The sequence below is a fragment of the Lactuca virosa genome, chromosome 7, assembly GCF_052849685.1.
Source record: "Lactuca virosa cultivar CGN04683 chromosome 7, Lactuca_virosa_CGN04683_v6, whole genome shotgun sequence".
Taxonomy (NCBI): domain Eukaryota; kingdom Viridiplantae; phylum Streptophyta; class Magnoliopsida; order Asterales; family Asteraceae; genus Lactuca; species Lactuca virosa.
The window spans coordinates 181,036,928-181,057,773 of NC_136432.1; the positions used below are offsets into that span (position 1 = coordinate 181,036,928).

General features: G+C 34.3%; 2 protein-coding genes across 2 annotated transcripts; one reads left to right on the forward strand and one right to left on the reverse strand.

Annotated features, from left to right (window-relative positions):
* The first annotated feature begins 3,398 nt into the window (after positions 1 to 3,398).
* Positions 3,399 to 7,618, forward strand: UBP25 (ubiquitin-specific protease 25). Its single transcript, XM_079060487.1, has 8 exons — positions 3,399 to 3,863; positions 4,005 to 4,491; positions 4,575 to 4,650; positions 4,738 to 4,830; positions 5,925 to 6,017; positions 6,212 to 6,924; positions 7,030 to 7,155; positions 7,281 to 7,618. The coding sequence occupies exons 1-8, from the start codon at positions 3,680 to 3,682 to the stop codon at positions 7,381 to 7,383; spliced, it is 1,875 nt and encodes a 624-aa protein (XP_078916613.1). The 5' UTR covers positions 3,399 to 3,679; the 3' UTR covers positions 7,384 to 7,618.
* Positions 7,619 to 14,595: 6,977 nt separating this feature from the next.
* Positions 14,596 to 16,235, reverse strand: LOC145126042 (serine/threonine-protein kinase WAG1-like). Its single transcript, XM_079061442.1, has one exon. The coding sequence runs from the start codon at positions 16,207 to 16,209 to the stop codon at positions 14,782 to 14,784; it is 1,428 nt and encodes a 475-aa protein (XP_078917568.1). The 5' UTR covers positions 16,210 to 16,235; the 3' UTR covers positions 14,596 to 14,781.
* Between the last annotated feature and the right edge of the window lie 4,611 nt (positions 16,236 to 20,846).

A 20,846-nucleotide genomic window follows, 5' to 3' on the forward strand; every position in this document is an offset into this window, starting at 1 on the left:
ATCCTTGAGCTCAAGCTACTCAAGTTCTTCTTCTTCAACTTCTTCTTTCTCCTTCCAAGCCTCTAAACACCACATTGAGCTTCACAAGGCCAAAAACACACAAGGATTAGGAATGAAAGGCCATCTAGGGTTTCTGAGGTTGAGAGGTTGGTAAGGAGGCTAGGGTTTGGGAGATAATGTTGTATTTATATGGCTTAAACCCTAAAAATTAGGGTTTAGAGTCTGCTCGCGTAAGCCGTGCGTACGCGCATGAACCCCCCACATCCAATGTTGCACTACGCCCCGCGTACGCCAAGCTTACGCCCAACGTACGTCTTCGGGTAGCCCACTCACTTAAGCCCAACTCAATAATCCAACCTTAATCTCAAAGTCCAACAATTAATTATAAGGAAATTAAATACTCATCATTACCTCAAGTCACGGGTGTTACACCTCGATTGTCACTTTTAAGGGCAACGTCCAAGGTGTGACTTTGTTGAGATTTTCTTGAAAGTGAGATTAATAATTGAACAAAAACGTTTTGTTTGTTTGGATGATTGGTATTTGACTTTTATACCCTTGGCGATTGTTGAAAATGCAAATCAAATTTTTGGAAAAAAAAACAAAGCTTTAATTTCTTTTATTTTTAAATTTTTATTTATTTTTCATTGCATTTATGTTTTCATGTATAATCGTTTTCATTGCATGCATCCATTCTTAGCTTTCGTAGGATCTTTCTTTTTCTTTTCCATTCTTTTTTTTTCGTTGTCTCTTTTTCCACCTAGAAACCGTCCTTTTCTTCTGGTTATCGTTCTTTCGTGAAGACAAGACAAGTTCAAGCTTGGGGAGATTTGTTAGGTGCATAAAGTGCACATTTTTGCATGTTTATTTCATGTTTAATTCAAGTATTGCATACCATTTTGTTTAACTTTACATGCATGTTGCATTTTCGAGAATCAATCTACTTTTCACCTTTTTGTGGATGTTTCATGGGCGTTTGAGGATTGAAGCATGCATAGGATGTTCAAGGGACAATCTACACGAAGTTTCAGAAGTATCAAAGCAGTATTGAAGAAAACGTGATTTTTGGATTTGGAATTCTATCAAGAGATTCCACGGTTGTGGAATGATTACACTGTCCATTCCATGACCGTGGAATGGGGCTCTCAACATTACATATTACCATTTTGATGACATGGAATCTCAAGGCTTACCATTATGAGGGCGTGGAATCGAGTCTGACAACTTTTTTATGATTTTCAACTTCCAATTAAGAGAGGTTCCTTTGCCATTTTTAAGACAACTTCGACCAAGACTTTTCAAGGGGTGATTTTCATACATATTATCATCACTTATGACTTTGGAAACATTTAGATTTCAAATTTGTAATTTTTTATTTGAAGATTAAACTTGTTGAATTTGTACTTTAATTTAGCCATGTGTGGCTAACTTTTCCTTTCATTTCCGGTTCTAGATTCTTAATTACTTGTTGTTGGATTGTGAAGTGAGCTAGATTTCATGTTTATTATCTAGTAATCTTTGATTTGGTCTTCATTATGTACTTGATTTGTACTCTTTTCACTTGATCAATGAAATTAGGGTTCATATCATTATTGTTAGTCAAATTATGAAATTCGAATATCTATATGATTTGTAATTGGTAGCAAACACTTAATTGGTTTCATTGGAATCACAATTAGTGTAATCAAAGTTTAGCTGTTCATATTACCGAACCTATGAGGAATATTTGACATTGTTTGTAACAATTGTACGAACTTAAGGTCTTTTAGTGATCTAATCTAAGAGCTTGTTTGGATTTCATCAACTAAATGAAGTTTTACTTAAAGATCATGTTTTGGTTAAAATACTTTTGTCAATTTGGAGATATTAGAGCATGTTAATATCTTAATTTACCAACCTAGATTGGACATAAATTGAATTCACATTACATCTTACAACATAGTACTTGAAATCGAAAATATCTTTTAAATTATGAATTTTAGTCTTTAATTTATCTGTTATGAAGTTTAATTTGATGTTAACAACACCCCCCATATATACTTCACCAATTGGTAACAAGTTTGTGTGATAACATGGTCAAACATTAAGCCCCGTATCTTAGTGGTCTGACACTGCTTACTCTATACTATCTTTAGTATATTTAGTAGCAGTGATTTATGTTTAATTATTATTATTTTTATCCTTTTATTGTTTGGTTTGACACACCAAACACAACTCCAACTACACACCCCATTACGATATCTCTCCATTATTTTACAACTCGGTTATGTTTCAATACATAATAATCTATTAAAACGAACTCGTAACGGTTGGTCCCCCACCCACACATCTTCCCAAAACCGAGCCTGGTCTCCTGCTCCCACCTTATAACACAAACTTGAATTTGGAATGAAGTCATTGTCATGAAGTTGGTTGATCAAACCAACAATTCATACCAAACTACACTTCTTCTATAACCTTCTGTATCATCACCAAGACCCGCATCATCACCTTGAATGCCTTTAATCAGCCGAACCCACAAAAAAAATCATTATTTATCAACCGCTACCTCTACTTTTGTAGCTGAGCTTGATTAAATGATTTGAGGCTACTAATTCCTAACCTACCCTTCTCCATTGGTGCTAGAACACTCTCCCATTTAATTAATGCCATCTTTTTTTCCTCATCACCACCCCGGAAAAACGTTGCCCTTAGTCTTTCAAGAATTTTCAAAACAGTCTCCAACACTTTAAAAATAGATAGGAAATAAATGGCAAGACTTCCCAACACAGATTTTATAAGCGTTAAGTGCCCCCAATTGAAAGTAATTTAACTTTCTAACTTGCCAATCTCTCATTGAATCTCCCCACCACTGTATTCCAATTGCTTTTGAGTAACATGATACAACCCATAGGCAAACCGAAGTACTTCATATAGGCTATACTCATGCGGAACATCCAAGCATCCTTGTCATATCTGAAACTTCAGAGTTATCCATTCTCACCCCAAATAAGTTGGACTTATTAATGTTTAAATTCAGCCCTGATGCTAAGTAAAAACAGTTTCGGACATGTACAATGTTCTCCATAACTTGTTTACACCAATTTGAGACCAAGACCACGTCATCTGCATAAAAGAACTTATTGGCTCATTTCAATTTATTTTATTTAAATTTTTATTTATGGAAAGTTATATCACAATGCTTACTAGTGATATGATTTAAAAAGCGACTATAAAGGCATATCACATATAGTTTAAATATTTGATACATAACTTTATATAATGTAAACAAAATTGTTATATTTTATAAATTAAAAGATGAATACCAAAAAAAGTAAGGGGTAGCAAGTTGGAAATTTGGGAAAGTGTGGTTCCATAAAGTAACAAACTATTAAACAGGGGTGGCGCCTGAGGCCAGGGGGAAAAGGGGGGGGAGGCATCCAGACATGCCAACGGACTCCTTCAACACACACAAACACACACTCGATTCTCCAGTAGTTGTTTACAATCTTCACCGCCGGAGAACAACCACAACCTCCATCAACCACCACCACCACCACCACCGTCTCATTGATCAGAGCGAGACATAGCTGAAGAAGGAGAACAAACTCCGAGGGATGCGATCCTCCGCGGCGAGGTGGCGGTGGGGATTGTCATTCAATGCGGCGGGTGAATCAGGAGCGAGAGGTCCTCGCTGTTAATGGCTGGTTTCCAATTGCAAATGACTTGGCAAACGAGTTTGTTGTTGAAGAAACGAAAGAACGGTCCTCCATTAGGGTTCAAGAATCTCGGTAATACCTGCTACCTCAACGCCGTTCTCCAGTGCTTAACCTATACTCCTCCCCTCGCCAATTTCTGTCTCCGACTTCAACACTCCGAAAACTGTATGTGCTCTTCTTCTACTTACTCTCATACGCACACACGCACGCTCGCGTATCTTAATTTTGATGAATTTTAACCTAATTTTATCATTGCGTTCGGTAAATTGTTCCACTTCGTTAACATAAATTTCCCTAATTCGACAGGCGAGTTCCTGGCGCAGCAGGACAAGAAGAGTGATTGTCCGTTTTGTCTACTGGAGAAGAGAATTGTTCGATCTCTTAGCATCGACTCAACCCTAGATACACCTGGTAAGATCATTGGGGGATTGAAAGTCTTTGCTGAGCATTTTCGTTTAGGGAGGCAAGAAGATGCACATGAATTCCTTAGGTACGTCATTGATGCTTGTCATACCACATGTCTTCGTCTGAAGAAGTTGCAGCAGCAAAGACGCAAGTATGTCAGCAATGGAGGAGGTGATGGCTTTAATGGCAGTACAGTAGTTAAGGAGATTTTTGGAGGAGCTTTGCAGAGCCAAGTCAAGTGTCTTGCATGTGGAAATGAGTCTAATAAGATTGATGAGATAATGGATATTAGTGTTGATGTGTTGAATAGTAGCTCTCTTAAGGAAGCTTTTCAGAAATTTTTTCAACCAGAGATTCTGGATGGAAATAACAAATACAAGTGTGATAGGTAAGCATACAATCTGTTCCTATTGTAGTTTTGTCATGTTGATTTATACAGATGGTCTGAGATAGAAACTTGTGCTTTTGTAGCTGTAAAAAGTTGGTAGCAGCAAGAAAACAGATGTCTATTGTGCAAGCACCTAACATTCTTGTTATTCAACTCAAGGTATGATCAGTGGCCATTGTCTTTTTATGTTTTCTTTTAGTATCAAGATAGGTGGTGGCTAATTAAACTGTTTTTTTGGTTGGATAGAGGTTTGAGGGAATATTTGGTGGGAAGATAGACAAAACAATTGCTTTTGAGGAAGTGTTAGTTCTTTCAAGCTTCATGTGCAAAACAAGCCAGGTATGTAGGGCTAGTCATAGTCTTATTCTTAAGTTTGTTTGTTGTATTGGGTTGCCCTGACTTGAAAACTTGACCTTTCTGTCAAAATGACTTTATTTTTTGCTCCAAGGCATATCCTTAATATACATGCATGCTTGTGGTTTTATTTCCCATACGATCTTATCCATATTCTTGAACTAATTAGGTAAAACACCTTTATCTTGAACTTCTTGTTGCTTGACTTCATTAGAAGAGCCGATCTTTTAAGTATAACACCCCATTTTCTACCAAAAAATTTCATTTACAAAGCACTGGTTCTATAACTAAAGGTGTACTTTGTTCATAAAATTTGGGGACATACAAGGAAATGAGAAATATCATTACATGCCAGCTTTACTCAACTCGTCCCCATGTTTATATTTTCAATAAATTGTTCCCTTGATGTACCTTTGTATCTATACAATGGAAAACTATTTTTTAGATTATGATATCTTGATTCCCTTATATGACATTAGGTATTACACACAATTATTGCACATCACACCTTGATTTCATATCCCATTTTATGTCAAATACCCATGAAATGGTACTTACCACATATTTTCTTATCTCGAGCTCCAAATACCCAATTACATTAAGATCATGACAAGCATTAACTATAATCCATCTCTTTCATTCCTTCATCTTTCAACATGATTTGTTTTGTTAACAACTTGCGATTTAGGCAACAATGATAAATTTACAAATGTTCCTCAATCTTTTCAAATTCCATTATTACTTTCAACAATTTGATCATCAAAATAACTTGATCAAAAGTGTGACTGAAATCATCAAACACATAGATTCTGGTTCATTAAAGTTTGCTAACGTATAAATAATGTGAGATTGTGTGTGTGTGTGTGTGTGTGTGTGTTTTGGTGGCAATTTTAAGTGTAGTTTCATCTTTAGATGTACTTTTTTTCTCCTAGTTTAGATTCCTTATTTTGTGTTTATTTAAGTAATTACTTTAATTTTTTGATTCCTGAATGCTTTGCTTTTATTTCGCAATATTTGTTTCTCCCTCTGAAAAAACTCTTTTTCTAATTGAGTTTAATTAATTAATTATTATTGTGCAGGTGCAGGATCCTCACCCAGAGTATAAACTTTTTGCCACTATTGTGCATTCCGGATTTTCACCAGATTCAGGACACTATTATGCTTACATCAAGGTCCATGTCCCTCTAATTATTTACTATAACTAAGTTACAATTTTGGTCTCTCTTTTTCGGTTTTGGATGAAGAAAGTTATGAAACATTTAAATACGGATGAAAATTGCAAATGGATTTGTTTTGGGACAAAAATTGTAATATATTGAACAGTTAGGTTGTTTCCAAGATATTTATTTATATTTAATTGTAACAGGATGCAGTTGGGCGTTGGTATTGCTGCAATGATTCTTATGTTTCAGTTTCAAGCTTACAAGAAGTCTCCTCTGAAAAAGTGTATATCCTTTTCTTCTCTCGTACCAAACAAAGACCAACCACTACCAAAACTCTATCCACATCCACCAATGGAACTACTGAATCTCATGCCTCAAAACTTCCCAATCCCAAATCTGGTCAAACTGTCAAGTCAACAGACTCACAACAAGAATATGCTGCTGCTCCTAATAATAATAATAATAATCATTCTCAAAAGATTGATTCTGCAACAACAACATCATCATCAAAGGTGGAGAAACTGGTCCCTGGTCCGCCAAAGAAGTTGGGAACCAAAAAGTTTCCTAATATGAAAATCATTGTTCATAATAAAGAAAACAATGGTGATCACAAGACAAGTCCAACTGATAATAATAATAATAATCATAATCATAATCATATTAATAATAATAAGAAGAAGATTCCCTTGTTGGAGGACAACCAAAATAAGCATCATGTACATGTGGAGAATGGGAATGGGAATGAAAATGTTGTTAAGACCAATGGTACAACAACAAATGGTAATGGTAATGGTGTTGTTAAAAGCTTGTTGTTACCTGATAATAAGAGGAAACATCAACATGAAGACCACAAGCATTGTAAGTTGCTGGGTGAGGATCATGAGTCGCTAGCAAAACGTGAAGAGCTAAAACAAAGGTATACGTCATCTCTAATGCTTTTATGTATTTTATATAAATATCGGTTTTTATATATAACTTTTTGTTGGAAATATTTAATTTTATTTTATACAATACAATACAGTCTTATGAAAGAAGCTTGTTCCTTTCTACGAAGTTGTGATTGGGTGGATGAGGTTCAAAGTTTCATGCATTCCAAGAAGCTCTGTGCTCGAGATGCACCACTACAACTACAACATGATGAACTTAAGTAAGTCCATCTCTCTCTCTCTCTCTCTCTCTCTCATAATTCTCATTTCCTAATTATGTGAGTAATTTGTCTGTAAATTTTTTATTATTAATAAATAAATATTTATACGATGGATGATTTTGCAGGAAGAAACTGATAGGTGAGGCGAAGGCTACTTTTATCCCAAGAGTTCCAGAGGCGTTGAAAACAAGTCTGATCAAGCACATTAGAGCTCATGTGGATCCATGAAACAAGTCAACAAGAATAGGAGGTAAATTTTTGTTTTTTTTTTTTTTTAAATGTTTGTATTTGTATGGTGGAATGGAATATTAGAAGACTAATTTTGAAACGGAGGAAGGAAGGAAGGAATTCATTGAGTGTAGCAATTAATTAGTTTTATTAGAACAACGGCATACACATACTTACATACATACTCCATATATATCTATATATTCTTTCTGTAATATAACCCTTTTTCACTCCACTCCACTTATTGTGCTGTGTTTTACTCTTTTCTCGTACAAGTAACATTGTCGTAACATATGAGGTTTGTACAATACCTACAAATTCTATCCTAAATCCTATTAAAGGTAGACTAAGTAGGTAATTGTTGGTAAAAATGATTGGATTTTCTTAAACTAACAAAAACTAATTTTTCTAAAACAAAATAAAGTGAAACTTCAGTAAAGTACGAAAACTAGAGTAACTAGAAAGGCAAACATGCAAATTCGATGAATTAACAATTAAGAGAAAAAGAAAACGAGATTTATCTAACTTTTACGGGTTCAGTTATATCTCTAATATAATTACTTTGTCAAACCAATGATGTTGAAAGGAATAACCTAATAACAACTAAGTTATCAATCACTTCGGTCTTGCAATTCGATTTATCTACTCATCTCTATGTAGTTTGTGTCTCTAAAAAAAACAGTAAGTCCAAGGTAGGTTTTGTTAAAAGTGACCTAATATATGTCTACATTAAGTTTAGTTTAATTGATTTTCCAAATCAAAGCTTATTTCGAAGTCAAAATATGTTCATTTAAATTAGAAACCGAATAAAGCAATTTAATATTAAATTCATTCTCAAATCCAATGATGAAAGGACAGAAAATCACAGCTGAAAATGACATTCCGTTTACACAAAATTGGGTTTAACATAATAAACTACATTAAAATTACTATATCACACAGCTCAACTAAATCGACATAAAATTAATCCATAAATATAAAAGTAAAAACATTGAATTCAACATCATTTTGGAATGACATTCTAGATAGCAAATAAGCAAAACACTTAACTTGACCAAAAACGAAAGAAAGCATAAACTTGGAACTCCCCTGGTTTGATATACACAGCATGGTCCAATGGAATGTGGGTGCTGCTTGAAGATGGTGCCATGGTGGTGTGGTTGCGATGGTGCTACGTGAAGATGGTGGAGTTTGTTGATGGAGAAGAAAAAGATGACAACCGAGAGACCAAGAAAAGTCAAAAACAAATCCCATAAATCTCTCAAAATTCAAATTTCTCTTTATCTCAACCCAACCCCTTTTCATGCGTTTTTTTGGGTACAACCTGGGCTGTAAAAATTGTTTGGGCTCTCATATCATCTTGCAACTTAGTGGGCTGCTCCTTTTGTACGATTAATGATGTGGTTTTATAGTAGCTTTTGATGAAATGTTTTTCTCGAATTTAAAACATCACAATTGAATGAATAAACTCGATGCCATGACGATTGTGTAAACATAAACTAACCAGCTAAAACTGCCACTCGATAATCAGACTCTAAGATTACTCAGGTCTTCAATGCGTTTCAGCCTTGGTAGGAAAGAGAATGTATATATTCACTTCAACTCTTAAAAAATTAATAAATTTTCGTTACAATTCTATTAAACTGTTGCATGGTCTTTCAACTTCACACTATCCCTCCTCTATATTATATTCACATTTATTCTATTAAAGCTCATACAACTCACATTGTGGATAACCTGTTCATACTGAAATGCAAAAACTTTAAATTACCCTTGATATAAAGTGAAAATTTCAAATTTAACTCAAAAATACTAAAAGTTTAAACCAAGTGATTCACACACTCCAATTTAGTATTTTTACCTTTATATTCCAAAAACCCGATTGCATAATATTCATCAATTTTAATATGATAAAAATTTTGGAGGGAAAAAAAAGGCAAATGGCTAAAAGGTTAATGTTTTAATACATTAAACCAAGTTTTTCAATAAAAAAGAAGACTTTACACAAATGTTCCTTGTGGTTTGCTCAAAGTTGCCACTTTGGTCCAAAAAGGTTTGGACTAGCACCAGTGGTCCAAAAGTTTGATTTTGTTTCGAATTTGGTTCAATTTGCTTTGAACTTTTTTTATAATGACGGTTTTGCCCTTATTTTTTTTATAAATTTTATAATTATCATAATTAAAAATTAAACAAAAATAAAATAAAAACCTAAACTATACCCCCCACATCCTTTCAATCTTCAATCTCTCACTCTACTATTCACTAAAAACACCGGTGCCACAGCCGGAAACCGGCGCCACCACTGTATGTCGACATCATCGTCGATGCCACCACCATCGTCTTCGTCGGCCACCACCGCCATCACCTACAATAAATCCTAATCGATTCCCACCACCAGAGACCATATTGTCACCTTCTTGGTTCGTCTTCTTCACCGGAAACCATCTCCATAACCCCTATTTTCGACAAAAACCCATCACCAACTTCCAACCCTAGTGCTGCCACCTTATCTCATCTAGATTAGGGTTTTCGACGAAGAAGAAAGACGTCGACGGTCTGAAACCCTAACTCATCGGATTAGAAAACCATAACTAGTCGTCAGATCTGAGAGACGAGACTTGCTGGAGAAGAAGCGAGAGACGGAGGCAACGTTTGTGGCTCGAGTTTCCAGACGAAGCTTTCGTCGAGTTGTGAAGATACCGACGTTTACAGATCTAGAATGTCGTCGATCTTGAGGGTTTCCAGACGAAACCCTTCGTCTTCTCCTCCAATCTATTACGTCGTCTCCTCCTTCCATCGTCAGAGCCCTTCGTTGGGGCTCAAAACCTATCGTTGGAGCTGCCTCTTACATCAAACCCTAGCATCGCCGCCTGTCATAGCAAACCCTGGCGATGTTCTTCATATATCTCTCACAGGTCCGAGTTGGTTTAGGGTTTGCAAACCCTAGTTCCGTATGTATTTCTTCGCTTCAGTCGTTCTCCGATTTACGACGGTGGTGGCGACTTCTGGTGGTGGTTGTTGTCCTGCTGCTGATGCGTGATGGTGGTGTTAAGTGGTCCACAGATAAAACGGAGGAGGGGTGAATACATTTTATCTTTTCTTTTTTATTTATTTTAATCAAAAAATAATAAAAGAAAATAAAAGGAAATGGGAAAAGAAAATACAAAGGGTAAAATCATCATCCTCTCTAATAAATGAAAGTTTTTTGCCACTTGTCACACTCATTCAATTTGTCAAATGTCATTTTGTCATAATTTTGAAATATATTTTTTTCCATTTGTCAATTACTTCAACTTTTATTTTTCAATATATCATTAATTTAGTTTCTATAAATTAAACATACCATAATATTATAATAATTTTAAATTTCAAACTTCAATATCAATTTTAAATAAATTTACAGTTGAAACCTTCGTATTTAACATTTTGTTATGATTAATTTTAATTTTATTTTTTTGCATGTTTTTTTATTATTTATTTTTTCATAATTTTTACTTATTTTAAATTTCAAATTCAAATAAATTTACCGTTTAATCATTTGTATTTAACATTTTGTTTTAATCAACCCTGTATAATATACGGGTCTCACAACTAGTTATAAAAATATTCAAAGCAAATTGGACCAAATTCATAACAAAATCAAACTTTTGGACCACTAGTGTTAGTCAAAACATTTTTGGACCAAAGTGACAATTTGAGCAAACCACAATGACCATTTGTGTAGTTTAGTCAGAAAAGAAACAACCATATCGATAACTTGTTATATACGCAACAAGAAAAGGGCGGCGACCCTTCTCTTTCTCGTCTCTCTTCCTTCCGGTCGAATAGCAACAACCAAACACCCTTTACCTGTTGTGTTTCTCCGATCTGTCTCTCTTTGCCTCCATCTTTGAGATATGTTGCCAGAAAAAGAAGAAAGAATCGACGAGGGGGCTACCAGAGCAGCTCCTCGCCGCCAACTACCGTCTCTACTTCCTCCTGCCTCCCCCTTCGACCTTGTTGTTTTTGCCATCATTCCTCCTTGCTACCAGTGATGTGTAGGAACACACAAAGGAGTCGCCGGAGATCGGGGTTCTCCCTCTTTTTCATGATGAATAAAAGTTGGAAAAATCTCGTTGTGGATATGTGGATGCCACCTGGGTATTTCATTTCAACAAAATAAAAGAAAGGGAAAATGACTTGATAGGGTAAGATACTTTTTGAAATGTACACATTTAGTCTTTATTCTTTTTTTTTGTAAAATAAACCCTTCCACGTCAGCAAAACCTGTAGAATCCGGTGAAAAGGACCTAATGTGTACATATTAATAAAGTATAAGGGTTTATTTTACAAAAAAAAAAAATAAGGACTAAATGTGTACATTTCAAAAAGTATCTTACCCTATCAAGTCATTATCCCTTCTTTTCTACATTGTCAAATTAAATACAAATTTACCTTTACATTTCAAAAAACAAATTCCACATCAATTGGGAGGAAAGAAAAATAAATAAATAAAAAGGGTTATTAGGCAACGTTTTCGAAATAAAAAATAAACAATCATATATGATTGTCCATATTAAATGCTTAACATGTTAATAAATCAGTTTAAGTCAAACAGAAACTAATAACCCTTTACATATTAGTTATATAGGTGTATTAGTGATTTTCTTCTTGAATGATTGATATAAGACATAAGGACATGGGGATGATCATTAACATGGTCACTGCCTTTTTATGTTTAAAATCATTTGATTTTTGTTTTTTTCTTTCTACAACGCCTATTTGGAATAGTTTAGAATTGTTAGGTTTAATTTGTTGAAGTTGGTTTGTTGGTGAGCGATAAGTTGAAATTGGTAGTTGTGATCATAAGAGAATTATGTGAGCGAAGCTACTCATGATTGGTGGATAATGAGTTGTATTTAGATTCTATTCCTTTTTATGGGACTTACAAAATTTTAGTTTAATCAAATGGCTGCTAAGCTGAAAAAACAAAATCAGCTAATCTATGGACATACATATGAGTTTATGGCAATTATTCAGAGTTTAACATTTCATTATTATATTGTTTGGTTTGTGTCTATTATATTAATATGTTTACAAAGTTTAACCTATATATATATATATATATATATATATATATATATATATATATATATATATATATATATATATATATATATATATATATATATGAGCAGACACACAAGTTGTGAAACATAAATGCTGTATTTTTTGTTTTTTTGAACAAGCAATAAATACATTATTATCCTAAAAAAACTTAGAGCATATATCCTAAAGACTATATAGATAAAACTAAGGGTTGCACATGAATTCTGGAAAACATTAAATAGAAAAAATAGCAACGTACTTTTGGATCGGTATTATGGAATTTGAATAAAATATTCATTGAATGCATAATTGTGGGCATTTGATTATTTTATTATTTTATTTAAAATTATTTAGTATTTTCTATAGATAAGTACAATTTTGTGGAATTCCGTAATTTTGGTGATATTTTGTATTGAGATAACTTACGATGAACTTATCGTCGAACTATGTGGATTTGAATGTCCGTAAAACTTTATATTTCAACAGTAAGATGCATGTGAAACATATTTTATAATGATCCAAAGAAAAGAAAACATACTTTTTAAATTTAAATAAAAATGAATTTTGAGAACAAAAATTGTCATGTCTTATATATATCGGATTGAAACAAATTTATCTCCTTATATATACACAAAATGAGATAGTCTTAATAATATACTGCAATTTATACCAAATGTTGCATAATAATGGTTATTATAAAAATTGAGATTAAACTACTTAAATTAGTTATAAAGATATGTTCACTCTTCATTAAATGTTAGTAGCCCAGAGGTAGCACCCATTGCGATTCTGAAAGAATGTGTACGTACAATAGAAAAAACATAATGCACAGCACTTGACACGTTTCGTTAGTATTTATAATTATAATAATCACCTCTCCTTATGAAAAAAAAAAGACACTTAGTAGTCTAAAAGAGAGCAAAGTGCCATATTTCATAATTAGAGGGACCTCATGACTCATTGTCGCACTCAAATGGAACAAGGTGCATCAATCATCCAAAATATTATTACTTAAGAACACGAGTTTTTTTAACAATGAAAATATTACCTTCCTTTTGCTTGTCTTGTAACGAAAGATATTATCCATACATTTCTTTTTCTAGAAAGTTTCTACGTCTCTACCTATTCTTACACATTATGACAATCTTATCATAACCATGATTATTCATCATTGTTGTTCTTTAATTGTCATTCTATCTAAGATACGTGTTATAACTGATACTTCAATCTAACACTTAACGAGTGTTTGGTTTACTTTGATATACAATTCATATGTTAATAAATATATATAACATGTTAATCATTTTTATATATTATGAAATAAGATCTTAATTTTTTTCTCCCACCAGATGTATTTAATGTATTATGTTTCATTGTTTAAATAACATATGGGTTGGTATACACAAGCATATCTATGAAAACATATTCATATGTTTATATTCTATAATACATGCTTTCATAAACATCATGTTACATAACATTATTATTGCAAATTTGCAATTTCTACAACATATTATACACTTCATTATTGACTTCTATGATGGAAATTAAAAACACATATCATTACATTTGATCAATATGGTTGACATTATTATTATTATTATTATTATTATTATTATTATTATTATTATTATTTTGATACGGACATTCACCATGATCTAAAATTTCATAACGGTTTGATACTTTTGACTATACTTTCCATTATTTTCTAACTTTTATTAATCATATTAACTTTTAAGTATTAAGGGATTGATGATGGTTAAATTCTGATTTCATACATATTTCATAAATGATCCCTAAAGTTTATAGGTTATATTAATTTGGTCGAAGCGCAAAAAAAAAATATTATATTGGACTTAATAGAAAGTTTTAATGGTGTTAGGAGAAGGGCCAAATATGCCACATTTTCAAACCATGCACACTATTTGTATCAAAATTTTAAACTTGGACCAAAACAGTAAGACACTGCCAACAAGGACAAAAACTATAATTTACTCATAGTTATTGTACGAGTATATGAATACAGAAAAAGAGGACAGATTTTGAAAATAAATAGATTACTATTCCATTTTAATAACTATAAGTTTTGCATTGGAACTTAAAGGAATGTAAAAGAATAACAAGTTGCTAAATATTCCATATGAGTATTCAATCTTTCTAGAAAATACAGGTATAACCCTGGTATTTACAGAAGATACACTTAACATCTACAACAAAATTGATATTTTCACTTTGCACCCTCTAACTTTACAAATCTGAACGCAAGCAAACTATTTTAGTATTCTTTTTCCCTTTTCTTTCGTTTAAAGACTATTTCCTATTTTTGTATTGGTAGTAATTCTGGTTGAAACTTAAGTTACGTTTAGACCCCTTATTTTTCAACAATATACAGCTAAGCCCCTTCCATAACCAACGCCTTTTCTTGTGTGAAGATGGCCACCCGTTAACATGACTAACGTGCGCCCTACTACTCCTCTTCACCGCCAGCCCACGTACCTCCGGCGGCCGGTACATGCGGATCAACGGCCACTTTATCCCGTCGAAGAAAGGGTGCCGTTTAATATCCGTTGCACCCCTGGCGCATCCTAGCCGCTGCTGTGGATCTTTTATCAGTAACTTCTGTATCAAGTCCTTAGCCTGCGCCATCCCTCTCGCGCTATCTTCATCAAACCTCACATCACTGGTTGATGCTATATTGCGCAGGGTCGACTCCTTATTTCCTCCTCTAAACGGCGTCCTTCCGTACAACAACTCATAAACCAAAACTCCGAACGCCCACCAATCAACACCGTTGCCGTGGCCATTTCCGCTGATCAACTCCGGCGCTAAGTACTCGTGAGTCCCGACGCACGATTTCGAGAAGGCTGTCGTCGGCTCCGCTACAAACTCCGTTAATGTTTCTTCTTCTGTATAGCTCCGGCCACCGTATAAACCAAAACAATCACTGTGTTTCTTCCTTGTTATCTTGTGAATCCTTTTTTCCAGTTTCGGAACGACGTCGGCGTTGAAGCACAAATCGAAGTCCGACAACATAATGTGTCCGTCTTCTCGGATCAAAATGTTCTCCGGCTTCAAATCTCGGTAGACGATCCCAAGCGAATGGAGATATTCGAGAGCAACCAACACCTCAGCGGCGAAAAACCTAACGGAATCAATCGGTAGCCGGTAGTTAGGTTGCTTCCGGAGCAACGAATGTAGGTCTCCGTTAGGACAGAAATCAATGAGGAAGCAAGTGTAATGAGAGACTTCAAGGTGAGCGTAGAGTGTAGGAAGAAACGGGTGATCCAGGGAGGAGAGAATCCGAGCTTCTGTTTGCACATGTGACAGCTTCTTCGACGTGAGCGAGTTGTTATCAACAACCTTCAAAGCGAAACTCGCGTGATCGTAGTCGCGAAGGCGGCAAAGGAACACTCGGCCGAGGTTTCCAGATCCGACATGGCGGACGAGCTTGAGGTGGCGGAGGTGGAGCGTGCCGTCGGAGGATAGAGTAGTAGCAGCTCTAATCGCCGACCAGTTCGTGTCTGATTTCCGGTGGGGACGAGAGTGGAGGTTAGGGATTTCAGTGGAAGGGGTCCCCGCGGAGACGGAGGACATGCGATCATTGAAGCTCAAGCATAAACTGGAACGAGCAAGACTTGATCGAGCACTGGTGGTGGCGATGGAGGTGGAGCTTGTGAAGCTGAGGTCGAGATCGGAGTCGTGATGAGAGAGAGCATTGTAGTGATAATCGTCTTCCATTGTTGAATGGTGTTATGAAAATGGGGGAGATGGGGTGGGTTTACTTATAGAGAGGAAGAGGAGTGAGTATTTTAATGGAGGTAACGTGTCTGGTCTGGTTGACTCTAACTGTAGAAGGTGCTTGGTTGACTAAAATGGAAGGTGTGGTAACCGCGTAGTTACATTGGGAGTTGGGACCACCAATTTTCACTTTGTGTTTATCCATCAATATTATTATTGCAAATCATACCTTAAATATTATTGAGTTAGATTGTTGTTAAAGAAAGAGTAATGTGTTAGAACATTATTTTTAACAACTTAGATCGATTATAGACAATGAAAAGTCATTTCCCAAGTGGTTGAATCAAAATTGGATGTCATTAGAGGTTGTTTATGGTTTGTCGTATGGGTGTGACACATGGGCTTTACACGGTTGTGTAAAACCTAAGGAAGGGTTTTAAGACTTATAAGAGTGATTAAGAGTTCTTTTAACCTATTTGATTTATTATGGTAAATTGAGATGGGGTAATGATCAGATCATACTTAATGTTAATTGTCGTGTTTATTAGCCTTCAAGGTGATTAAGGGAGCAGTTTGAGTTAGCAATCTATAAGATATCGAGGCGAATACATAGTATTTCGAGTTTATGTCCCCATATGACATCATACTTTCCTTTGCTGTTATATATTATGCATTATTTGTTTCTATATGTACTACTTGTGAATCTTGCAAGTAATGATAATTTAAGACTATAGTTGTGAGAAGAGCTTTCTATAAAACTTGTCATTTTAAAGACAACCAGTGAGTTGTATAACTCATGATCATGCATGTTCATTCATACGGATGATGGGTGATAAGACTTGTGTGGTCCATAAATAATATTAATCCTTTGATATCAAATATTATAAGACTGTGAGTTTGTGTTGGAATATCTATAACGCCTTCACAACATGTTGGACCTTACAACCTCGTCATGGATACACATGTGAACCATCACATGTTACCTAGCATTATATATTTGGAGCCCATTAGGATTTGAGTGTCTAGTGTAAAAACACAATGTCATGTTGTGTTGTGTTCGTGTTAAGAATTCGACACAAAATTTATATGATGTTATGATGTGTTTGTCGTATTTTTCTAACTTTCCTATACGAGGAGTGTTTCAAAACATTCAGACTTTGTTGGATCAGTTATCATGAAGCTAGCAAAGTAAATTGCAAATCTAAGATCAAAATGACATTTTACACGCCCAAAGATCACCTCAAGAAGTGTGTAAATGTGTTGTTTATTTCAAGTAAAAAAATGTGTTCAAGTGTTAGAGGATCTCGATCGTTAATGTATTAGACGATATCACTCCCCAAGAAATCTACAACTCAAAGGAGTGGAAATATTTTTTATAAAAGTCGAAAGGCATTCTATAAAGAGAGCACTTGAGGCTTCATTTGAAAACTCTCCACAAAAATGTTAATACTCCATTAAGACAAAGAGAGTCAAGACGTGTTCATCATCAAGAATTCACAATTTATCACCCACATCTCAACCTCCTTTTCAATTTGATTAGCTTCGTTAAAACGATTCCAACTAGATATGAAAGTCTGCGTTATTATTTTGTGTGAATAATCCTAGTAGTAAAAAAATAAAAATAAATAAATAAATAAATAACTTATCTTGTACTACTATCTAAGTTTTACCTTAAAGGAATCTCATGATAGTAGAACAAGTCGAAGATTAGAAGTTGTACATGTAGTGTTAATATTCCATATCCTTTTTTTTATCAATATTTGTTGGAGAAGTTATCTTAAACTAGATTATTAATTTCAGTTTAGGGTTTATTTTGTACCATATTTTAGATCCAGGTACTCATCATTTCACATATTTGTAACTTGTTATACAACTTGTAATCTTTTACTTTTGCAAAATTCAAGTTTTTTCTTAGTCATATATATACGTTGGTAATTTGTAATCTTTTAAAAACCAGTTACTATGCAAAATTCGAGATATATATATATATATATATATATATATATATATATATATATATATATATATATATATATATATATATATATATATATATATATATATATATATAACTGTATGTTAATTTAAACTACTTTTGCGAAGATATTTTACAAAAGAAAACTATATTAAGATCTTTTTTTCTTCTTAACATATCAAGTAGATCATAGATAGATCATAGATCTCCTGTTCCTGATATGTTCAATAAATAGAGTATCATATATTAATATTTCTTGATACGTCAAACATCTCCTTGCTTTTTCTCTTCATACAATCATAGAGACACATATCATAATTAAGACTTTAAGCAATTAACTTTATTTATATAATAATACAATATATACAACAGCTTTATTACAAATTTGCATTTATTTACATGTCGCCATAAATCAGATTTCGTAACATGCATAATATTTTACCATAAAATCCATATTTCTTTACATGATCGACAAGGAATAAACTTTGTAATAAACCCATATTAACAAATTAACTTGCATCATATTTTTTCATTAAAAAAAACAAATGCAACCAATAATAACATATACTTATTGCATTATATATATATATATATATATATATATATATATATATATATATATATATATATATATATCTTCATTTTTTAGATAAAACTGCAAAAATAATCTATGTGGTATGTATTTTTCCGATGTTTAATCCAAATCTTGACTTTTTTGGTTATGTGTCCTTTTAAACTAGTTTCGTTACAGAATTGGCCCCTCAATAAATTGAAATGACTTTAATACCCTTGTGATATTTATTTTCTATTTTCTTTCATTTTTTTAAAATCTAATACTTATTTATTTATTTAAACAATAAAAAATAAGAGGGATCCACCCCCCCCCCCCCCCCCCCCGCCCTCTCTCTCATTTGAGCCGACAACAAATGAGTCGTACAGATCTTCATTTAATCACCTTAGGATCATAGTGAGCTATATTTGTTTGTCCACTACTAGCTCATGGTCTGCAAATGGGTGTTCCACAAGAATCTTCTTTGCGTAGATTTATGTTTTCAAATCTTAAAACTTGCCAAAATCTGTATCCCTTCTTCTTCACAGTTTCCTCTTTCGCCATCATCATCCAATTTGGCCACATCCATCACCGCCAATTAAACCTCATCCTCACCGAGGAGACAAATTTCTTTAGAAAATACAAAATGCCAACAAAACTTAACAAGATTCTGGTCATCAGAGAACTGGGTACATCGGGAAATTCGTGGTCGACACCATTAACGAATCTAGTAATGTTAAGGTTTGTGGTGATATCAACCATCGGTAATATGGAAATGCCAAATTTATCAGTCGAAAAACACACACACATATGAATCGATTACAGTTCATAAGATTTTAGTTTTGATTACATCTTGAAGCTCACCGGAGTTCATTCTTTCCTCCATCACCATTAATTTGGAGATTTTTAGGTATGTTTCTGGTTTGATTTAAGCAAAATGATTGACCACCATCCTGGAGTGAGAATGTATGGGGTGGGCAGAGGAAACGGGTGTGTGATTACAGATTCGTGAATTCATTATCAAATTTGTATAAACAAATAATTGTGTGTGTGCGTGTGTTTGTCACACTCCATTGAAAGAAATAGCATTTCCTTTACAGTGAACAAAAAATATGCATTTCCATTAGAGAGTTTGATTGATGAATTACATGGAACATCGAGTACAGTGAAGCTGTGGGGTATAATGGTGGTGGTAGTGGTGGTGATAGGTGGTGGAGATGGAAGGAGTGAATAGAGAAGGATGGTGAAAGGGTAGGAGGTTGTCTCCGGCGACAATGGAGATGTGTAACATCCCAACAATCACGATAAAAAATTTCATTTTTCTATTAAGGTAAAATCATTGTTTCCAATCAAAACCCAAGTTGAAACCAAGTATCAAATACAAATACCCCAGAATCAAAGTATAAAAAAATCTCCAAAAAATATAACACCGAAGGATGTGTACCATCACGCCTTCGCCTTGCCCCGATCATCAGCAGTACCTGAAACATAACATTTAAACCGTAAGCCAAAGCTTAGTGAGTTCCCCAAAATACCACCACCCAAACATATAACAACATGCATACTGGGTCCACAGTCATCGGGCTGGATTACCCCTGAGCCCACAGTATGATTCTGGTTTGCCTTTCTGGCCTACATCTCATGTCTGGATTGCTCCTGAGCCCACAAACATATGTATGGCTTGCCCTTTCTGGCATACAGCTTATGACTGACTTGCTCTCGAGTTTGTTGGCTTCTGCACAAAGCAGTATTGCCTCAACCCAACCGCACTATGTCAACATATACAACTGATAACATGTAACAACAAACACATAATCATGCAGATCTTAAAGATCGCTACAACATAACAACATCCTAAACCATGATACATAATCTACTCGCCAACATTGGTGCCTTCGACCCACAAGTACAGTGAGGAAACTCGCCTTACATTCTGAAAAGATAACTGGACAAATCACTGCTCTGAATACTGCCTCTACTAATCACCTACATGAAGAATATGAACTACCACTCAAAATACCCAAAAATGTCCCTAATATCACATTTTGTCAAAATCTTGGTCAACGGTCAAAGTCAAAAAGTCAAGGGAAGTCAAAGTAGACTGAGTACGCC

Coding starts and splice junctions, on each gene's coding strand:
- UBP25 (XM_079060487.1), top strand. CDS start 3,680: ATGGCTGGTTTCCAATTGCAAATGACTTGGCAAACGAGTTTGTTGTTG. Junction 4,831..5,924: donor TCATGTGCAAAACAAGCCAG/GTATGTAGGGCT, acceptor ATTATTGTGCAG/GTGCAGGATCCTCACCCAGA. Junction 6,925..7,029: donor CGTGAAGAGCTAAAACAAAG/GTATACGTCATC, acceptor AATACAATACAG/TCTTATGAAAGAAGCTTGTT.
- LOC145126042 (XM_079061442.1), bottom strand. CDS start 16,209: ATGGAAGACGATTATCACTACAATGCTCTCTCTCATCACGACTCCGAT.